Below are 9,265 nucleotides of genomic sequence, written 5' to 3' on the forward strand. Positions count from 1 at the left end.
GGGCAGAGACAATGTAGCAGTGAAATAAATATTGTATCTGGGGAGATGAAATTCAGACAATACAACTGCTATTTGCTGTGTCCAGGTGTGGCACAGGTGTGTATTTGCTGTTGTCTGTGACGTAAATGGCGTTTGCAGCACAATGTCCCCTTACCACTGTTTAAATAAAATATCGTAGCTACGGTGATGAGATTTAGACAGTACAAGTGCTGTTTGCTGTGTCCGGAGCATAGGTGTGTATTGGCTATTCTCTGTGCTGTAAATGATGTTTATGGCACAATGTCCTCTTACCACTCTATGAGCTTTTGGGCATTCCTGTAACATCCAGCTCCAGCACAACAATCCTCATCCGTCTTTCTTTTAAAAAATGAAATGCTGAAAAATTACTCCAGCTGCTCCCCTACCATTTTTTGTGAATGTGATATGGCTTCACTCTCTGAAGACTCAGCAGTTTTTGCCAGCCTCCCCACAGGATCTAACTACTCCCGTGGAGGCTGCCCAGTGAATCTCAGCCAACCTAGTAATCGTCCCTCCTTAGGGGTTCTGAATGTGTTTAGAAAGGGAGAGAATGTAGATCCTAAAAATATCTGTATGTAGCTTTAAAAATGATGAAATAATTTGAGTTGGATGTGAACAGCGACACTGGGAGCTTGTCTTCATCTGAAAAAAGCCCTCCAAGCCTTCATTTGTCAACCTTGCCTGAAAGCAAAATGCAATTTGAACACATTTTGCTTGTAGAGGTGGAAAGAATTGATGACCTGGAGTATCAAACCTGACTTATAGTTCATTTATTTTTCTGGCAAGGGGGTGAACTCAGAGAAGTAATGTAGTGTCTTCTTCCATGTCTCATGTGTAACTTAAGAACAACAGTCATTATCTTCTACTTTCTGTCTGTGACCTCCTTTTTCTGAAACTGTCCTACTGTTAAAAGGCTGAAATCAATGCTGGGGCAGCCGGACAGCTGCTCAGTTTTAGCAGTTTCCTTCAGAAGGCTTCTTGGATCCTTGGAGAAGGAGCGCTGATGCCGACGCTCTTTTCTGATGCCGCCACTTGGCTCGGCGATTTTTAAACCAAACCTGCATGTTGTACAAAGAAAAAATGAAATGGAATGTCATATCTACAAACTGATCAAGAGTTGCACATGCTTACATCCACTGAGGGAGAATTTAGATCAGTGGTTCTCAACCTTCCTAATGCCGCGACCCTTTAATACAGTTCCTCATGTTGTGGTGACCCCCAACCCTAACATTTATCTATTTTACAGATGGAGAACACTGATGCAGAGAGTCTTAGGCAACCCCTGTGAAAGGGTCGTTCGACCCCCAAAGGGGTCCCAACCCCCAGGTTGAGAACCACTGATTTAGATGTACAGAGCATATATAGACACATGTAACTTTAACAGCAAGTCCACTGCAAAAGTGTCTTCGCCACATTTTGGACACATCTACACTCTTTTCCACCATATTGACAATGAGGAAAATGTATTCTTCTGGTTTGCAGCACAAGCGAGTTTGGGACAATGCTGACTGGTTACTGCTTTTGTGTTAATAATAAAGTTACGTCCCAACCTTCTGGAAGCAGATTTCTAAAAGGTTTAAAAAAACAATTGTATAAATGGCTAAAATGATGTTTAAACTTTTACCCGCTAAACATATAACACTCTTCAGAAAAAAAAGTAGACATCCTGCCTGAATTATAGGAGCAAGAGATGAGCTGGGAAAAGTAATCGGCATTTGACCTGGAAGTTATATGTGTATCCTTGAAAGATATGTGTATCATTGAAAGTTTATGGAAAGCCGAGCTCACCCTACTTGCTGATACATTTATATACACCTTTAGGTAAAAACAGGAATTGCTACACTCTGGAAGCACCTGCACTATAGTGTCATTCAACCTTTTCTTCTGGATTGACTTCAGGGGAAGCATATGCTAGCCATTCTCCTCTCTGATTGACTGAGAGCAAGCAATGTCACATACCCGCTTCTAAGAGAGCCAGCGTGGTATAGTGGCATCTTTGGAGGTGTATCACAGATCTGCGCTACACCTCTGAAGATGCCAGCCACAGATGCAGGCGAAACGTTAGGGACAAGATCCACCAGACCACAGCCACACAGCCCGGAAAACCCACCACAACCATATTGCGTGATGTTGAGTGGGCTGAGAGGCTGGCTTGTTTCATGGCAGAAATTGGGATCTGAACCCAGGATTTCAGGTATCTTACTTTGACAATCTAAAACACTATGCCACTCTGGTTAATGACACCACATTAGTTAATGAAAAACAGTAGGAGCTTCATGCAGAGGTGGGATCCAACCAGTTTTCACCACTTCTCTAGAAGTTACTAATTTTTTCTGAGTGCCGAGAAGGGGTTACTAAAGCAACCTCCCTGCCCAATAGGGACTGGAGGTGCGTGTGTGCGGCGGTGCCCCTGTTTGAATCCCACCACCATCGGAACCTGTTATTAAAATTTTTGGATCCCACCACTGTCTCCCACTTCTTTTTACTTATTTATTAGAATATTTCTAATAAATATGCCTTTCTTTACTCAAGTGAATTCAAGGCCATTTGCAAAATAGAATTTTAACAAGACAGGCCCATTAAAACTCGACTCTTGCAAAAGCCATGCAGAATCAGTAAACCCACCACCGTCAGCCCACAGTTCATTTAAATTAAAAGCTGTTTTCAGCAAAACAATCCCTGCGCAGAACTGTTCTGCTTCTGTTCATCTGTAGACCCAGCAGTGGAACAAAAACTTCTTCATTCTGTCTTTTGTACCCCGCGGCAAACCAGAACCTCACCTCGACTCTTTCTTCCTTCAAGTGGATACGGTTGGCCAGGTGTTCTCTAGTGATGACATCTGGATACTGGTTCTGACGGAAGAGGGCCTCCAGGGCTTGCAACTGGTCCTCAGTAAAGATGGTACGGTGGCGCCGAGTCCGCCGCTGGATCTGGTGGAACGTCTGTAGCTCGCTTGGGTTCCCCCGGGTGTTCTTGCACGGCCTGCCGACGGGATGGAACAACCTCATGGGCCAGGAGAATCTCGTGTCTGCTATGAGAAAGATTTGGAATGGATCAGGTTTGATTCTGGGACCAAAGGAAAACAAGGGACCCGTTTACATGGTTTCATGTTGGGAACGAGAACAGAAGTGATAACATGTCCAAGCACTCTATTTGCATTTGGGGTAATCAGGGTCATTGTTCCACTAATAAAACAGACTTCTGTCCCCTTCCTTTTGAGAAACTCCTGTTCCAAAGAGGGATGGGTTAAAAGTTCCTTAATCTAAGCCTACTCCTAAAGAAACAAGGGAAAATTTTTAAAAACAAAATGTGATGGGCTTAGGTTGAACTGTCCAATGGGGAATTTGAAAAACAAAACTACCGTGTTTCCCCGAAAATAAGACAGTGTCTTATATTATTTTTTGCTCCCAAAGATGCGCTATGTCTTATTTTTAGGGGATGTCTTATTTTTCTGTGTTCTGTTCGTCGGGCATGCTTCCAAACAAAAACTTTGAAATGTCTTACTTTCGGGGGATGCCTTATATTTCGCACTTCAGCAAAACCTCTACTACATCTTATTTTCAGGGGATGTCTTATATTCGGGAAAAAAGGGTATGTCCTATATTTACACTAACTCTACAAAAACATGTATTTACAGAAAGGAGCATGGGAAAGATGGTTTAGTGATTAATCAAAACAAATCCGCCGTAGGTGTTGATGCAGACGCAACCTTGGCTCAGGTAAACAACAGGTGACTTGCGTTCTTGTATTGAAAGAGCATTTAGCAGTAGTCATGGCGAAACAGTCCTGGTGCATAAATAGACTTTGATCACTGCAAACCATCCCAAGATTGTCCGAGAGTTTACATCCTTGGACATGTACAGTTTTCCGCACAGTTCCATTCACACTGGCCCACGATTGGAGTCCGTTGCATACATAACTTGTGTTATAATTCACAAAGAATCCCAAAGGAACAAAAGAGAACATTTCAGATGCACCACCTAAAGTAGTTTCTCCTCTTGATGGTGTGCACGTGGGACAGAGTGAGATGTGAATATTAGATATGCACAGATCTGTTTTTTAAAAGCCAGCTGATGGCCGTGTAGGAATATATTTATTTATTTATTTATTTTATTAAATTTCTATACCTCCCTTCCCCGAAGGGCTCAGGGCGGTGTCCATCATACATATAAACAATTAAAATCCAATTCACCCCCAATCCCAGTTAAAACCATATACAAATTATAAAATTCAAAGCTGAGATGGCAATTAAAATTGTTTCCCCTTCCCCATTCCTACCCCCCACAGGAGGCCAGTTTTTCCATAGAAGTGAGATGTTATCCTGGCTGGCCAAATGCCTGGTGGAATAGGTCCGTTTTACAGGCCCTGCGGAAACTCTGTATATAGATTTACATACATACATTCAACCTAGTATTTTTGCATCACTTGCAGATGATATGTTCTGTCTGAAGTCCATATTTAAGTTCTCCACTATGTCCTCCCTTTTAAAAAAAAACGTATCAAAAACTCAGTCGGTTTCACCCTGCGTCCTTTGCTTGATGGTTGAATTTTGTAAAACCGAGGATACTTCCTCGCAACCCTAAGCAGTTTGACAGGAAGGGGCAAAAAAGGTGACTGTGTTGCTGGGCTCTAAGGGTCGCCGTTGCTGCAGGTAAATAGAGGAGCGCCTTCTCGTGTGCTATGTGGAAAGGTGTGCAGAGAAATTAACACTAGGAAGAAGCATAAACCTATGAAGGGCAGTGACAAGTGAGAAGATGCCTCAGTGAGAATTACAGTGCTCTAACAAAGCTGGTGAACGTGAACGCTTGCACACCATCGTGAGCCATTGCACTGATCCTAATAAAAGATACTGCATGGATTGTGTCCTGAGATTGCAGCCTTATTCATAACACAGAAGAGCCAATTAATCCTCTTACCTTCCTTTCTCCTCTCCCCCACTGCGTTAAAAAGTATGGCTTATTGGTTAGAATATCAGACTGGGACCTGGAGTGAATCCCGCCACTTGAGTCATGAAGATCAGTGGGTGGCCTTGGGCCAGTTGCTCTCTCAGTTTCACCTACCTCGCAGGGTTGTTGTTAGGGCAAAATGGGGAAAGGTGTGGCCAGTTCCCTTAGCACCTTGGAGGAAAGGCTATGCCACAGAAGCAAACAATTCATATTGATGGAATCATTTGCTCTGGTTGATAATGTGACCCGGTCAATGTACGTCTTATCTGAGTAAACCACCATGGGTATTTTTTTAAAAAAATAGAAATGTGGAATGCGTGTCCTTTTATGAAATGAACAAATGGCATCATAGGCAGTTCAGATTTCAAGGTGGGGACAGAATGGCAAAAGTGTATCCCTTTGATTCCTGATTAGAGCAGTGTTTGAGTCTGATGGTCCTCCAAGGGGATTTTTGAAGGGCAGCTATTCCAGGTCAATTCCCACCCGCCCAACCCCATCCTTCAAGGACAACAGACAAGGTACAGATGGCAAAAGTAACAGGACTCTCAAAATCCTATTCAGCAAGGGGCTTTCAAGGCAAGTGAAAACAGAAGTAGAAAGAAGAAGAGTTTGGATTTATACCCCACCTTTCTCTCCTGTAAGGAGACTCAGGGTGGCTTACAAGCTCCTTTCCACAACAGACACCTTGTGAGGTAGGTGAGGCTGAGAGAGCTCTGAGAGAACTGTGACTAGCCCAAGGTCACCCAGCAGGAACATAGGAGTGCGGAAATACATCTGGTTCACCAGATAAGCCTCTACCACTCAGGTGGAGGATCAAACCCGGTTCTCCAGGTTAGAATCCACCTGCTCTTAACCACAACACCGCGCTGGAAAGATGTGATTTCTTTCTGAGACCACAATTAAGGGGCATTGGAATTATGGTTGATATTACTGAATATTTAAACCTACATATTGAGAAGCAGAAACAGTTTGCCACGGCCTTCCACTGCAGTCTTCCTCAGTGGTCTCTCAGCCAAGTAACAATCCTGCTTCTGAGACCTGACCGAGGTCAGGCTACACCACGCTTATTCTCAGGCAAATGGTCTTAGGACCACATTGTACATTGTGCTGCAAGCTATGCAACATCAACAGCATTGGGAAGGGGAATGAATAACCTTTGATTCTCCCCAGAAGCCATTGAGAACGGATCCGACCCAGCTGGGCTGCAAAAAAATATGACTCAGTGCAGTAAAATAGAAAGGCCACAATGCTGCCATTCCCCGGCTTGCTTTGCACACCAGTGCTCTGTACAACATGCTTGCACAACCCAATCGATAAAAACCACCAATGCTTACCCAGCCAGTTTGAAGCCTCCTGCCAGGTGTGAGCACCGCCGTGAGAACAGCAACAACAGCCGCACTGCCCAAAGTCCATCTCGGCCTCTTCGCCTTCCTCTTCTTCCTGCAGACAGCCAGCGGCCAGGGTCCCCAGCGGGCAGAGCCCTCGGGGTTCACAGTCCAAGAGCCCTCGGAAACAGAACGGCAGGAGCACCTGCGGCCTCCTCTCCGCTGAGCTGGACAGGATGTTCTCGATGGTGAACGAGCAAGGCTTTTTCAGACTTCTCCTGCCAAGGTCGATGTCAGAAGGAGTTTCTGCAGCCATCCTAGTTGAGGGACCACCGCCAAGGGGCTAGTTGATTCCTGCAAGGGACCTGTTTTTGGAAAGGGGGTGCCGGGCAATTTTATCAAAAAGCGCACTCATGCCCAGCTGAACTAACCGTTCCCTTACTTATAATGACTGGTGGTTTGTATTCCAGGGCCTGTGCCGCTTGTTATATACTCCCCGGCTAGCAAGAACACCCACCCTCTCCACCCACCTAAGCTTGCTGCTTTATAACCAAGACCACCCTAATATACACGTTTATATCTATATAATCCTTTTGAGAAAGAAAACCTTAAACCCTTTGCTTGGAATAAAATAAATTCTAACTAATCTTGACAGCTTTGTGAAGGGTTAGTGTGGATCTAAGATTTAGCTAATCCTACAGAAATGACTCTGGAAGGAAATCTGATTCCTCCATCTCGAGTGTAGATTTGAGGCGGTTATGATGCCCATTGTGTCCGAAGCCTCTGATTCAAGGCAGGGGGAGAATAGCCGTTTCTCGGGCCTAGAAATGGCCCAGAAGGATTAACTCTTTTTAAAAAGGGGGAAACAAATTATCCTTTTCTTTGGCCAAATGAAAGTCTTCCCATCAAAAGAGAACTGTCATATCACACAGTATTGTGTGCACGGCGGGGGAGTTTAGCTTGATAATAGAAAATAGAAATCAACACCGTGGCGGCAAAAAACCCTTAGCAAAGCACGGCCTTGTCCTGAAAGCCAATTTATTTGCTTCTCGGAGAACAAGAGAAATGGCACGTTGTGACACTGACCAATAATGGATTGTATGCATTATATATATGCAAGATTGCCCCTAGACCCACTGATCAAAATTTCAAAATGGCTACGGTGCCTGATGAGACAATCAAAATTAAAGGTTTGGGGTTTTTTGATGATGATGGCTGTATAATTCAGGATTTTTGAAAGACATCATTTGTTTCGTTTACTGCCTTTCTCAATAATGGGAACCCTTAGGCTCATTCCGCACTTGCAGAACAATGCACTTTCAAACTGCTTTCAGTGCTCTTTAAAGCTGAGAGGAATAGCAAAATCCACTTGCAAACAGTTGTGAAAGTGGTTTGAAAACGCATTATTTTGCGTGTGCGGAAGGGGCCCAAGTGTTTTACATCAATCTCCGCCAGTGGCGTAATGCCAACAGGACAAGGGGGCAGGATGCCCCGGGGGTGTGTTGACACATGGGTGTGGTGTGGGCGTGGCAGGGGCGCAGGGTGCATGCATGCCCCAGGTACTATTCCACCTCGTTCTGCGCCTGTTCTCCACTCCTCCATTTTACCCTTACAACAGCCCTGCTAGGCAGGTTAGGGCTGAGAGTATGCGACTGACCCAAGGCTACCTTGCAAGCTTCCATGGAAGTGTGGTGGTTCAAATCTGAGTTTCCAAATTCTAGTCCTATATGAGGTGGAAGAAGGCAGGAGAGACAAAGACCCCTTCCACACATGCAGAATAATGCATTTTGCAGTGAACTTTGCAACTGGATTTTACTGTGCGGAATAGCAAAATCTACTTGCAAACAGTTGTGAAAGTGGATTGAAAGTGCATTATTTTGCATGTGCGGAAGGGGCCAAAGCAAACCATCCTGGAGTCTCTCAGGACTCTAATGTTTCATCTAAGCAGTTGGTCTTAATTTGCGTTGACAAAAATTGCCACACAGGTAATGGTGTAATGGGGAGGAGAGGAGAATGCAGAGTAAAGATGGTACAAGTGCGCCCCGGTTGCCAGAGGCCAGGTGCAAGCAAGCACTACTGTTGATGGAATGGATCCATGGGATTAGGCGTGCTTGAGGCATTGTGTATGGATTTCAAATGCTCCAACTTTTCTAAATTGCCAGAAAAATCCCTATTTTCCAGCACCCACCCCTAGTATATCCTTTTCTGTAGTTATGCCCCCGCAATCGCTTCTCATTTTCCTTGGTCCAGACTCAGGCCTTTTTGGTAGCAGATCCCTGCTCCAACCCTAGCCTGCTTGCCTGGGAAAGTCAGAAATAAACTAACAATTTTTTAAAAAGAAAAAGATTTGAGAAGATGTCTCAGAATTGTCAAGTGGAATGTTGAGTAAAGCTGAATTTCGCCATTTAGAATAGATGGTCGTCTACGCAGTGGCGTAGGAGGTTAAGAGTTCGTGTATCTAATCTGGAGGAACCGGGTTTGATTCCCAGTTCTGCCGCCTGAGCTGTGGAGGCTTATCTGGGGAATTCAGATTAGCCTGTACACTCCCACACACGCCAGCTGGGTGACCTTGGGCTAGTCACAGCTTCTCGGAGCTCTCTCAGCCCCACCCACCTCACAGGGTGATTGTTGTGAGGGGGGAAGGGCAAGGAGATTGTAAGCCCCTTTGAGTCTCCTGCAGGAGAGAAAGGGGGGATATAAATCCAAACTCCTCTTCTTCTTCTTCTTCTCTTGGATGTTGAAGATGTCAGTTGGAATAATTTGTGCCTACTGCTTTCTGGGGAAAGTAGGGCACTAATATATTAAGTGAGCATATTTGCTTCCAGTTGCTATCAGTCCCTCAACTGGATGATGGAAGGGAAGACGTCAGAAGCACCTCAGTCTGCCTGGCCCTCAGCCTCCATCTTTCCAGCTTCCAACTGCCATATTAAACAGAGAATGGGCAATCCACCATCATGCTTGAGGGCCACTCAGCTG

The 9,265-nt window shown here is 44.8% G+C and overlaps 1 protein-coding gene across 1 annotated transcript; it reads right to left on the minus strand.

The window, feature by feature from the left end:
• Window positions 1–772: 772 nt before the first annotated feature.
• Window positions 773–6,605, minus strand: GSC2 (goosecoid homeobox 2). The gene is made up of 3 exons (XM_048513847.1): window positions 6,299–6,605; window positions 2,799–3,046; window positions 773–1,076 (listed from the first exon to the last, which is right to left on the minus strand). The coding sequence occupies exons 1-3, from the start codon at window positions 6,603–6,605 to the stop codon at window positions 972–974; spliced, it is 660 nt and encodes a 219-aa protein (XP_048369804.1). The 3' UTR covers window positions 773–971.
• Window positions 6,606–9,265: the final 2,660 nt, after the last annotated feature.

Source organism: Sphaerodactylus townsendi, linkage group LG13 (assembly GCF_021028975.2).
Source record: "Sphaerodactylus townsendi isolate TG3544 linkage group LG13, MPM_Stown_v2.3, whole genome shotgun sequence".
NCBI classification, from domain to species: domain Eukaryota; kingdom Metazoa; phylum Chordata; class Lepidosauria; order Squamata; family Sphaerodactylidae; genus Sphaerodactylus; species Sphaerodactylus townsendi.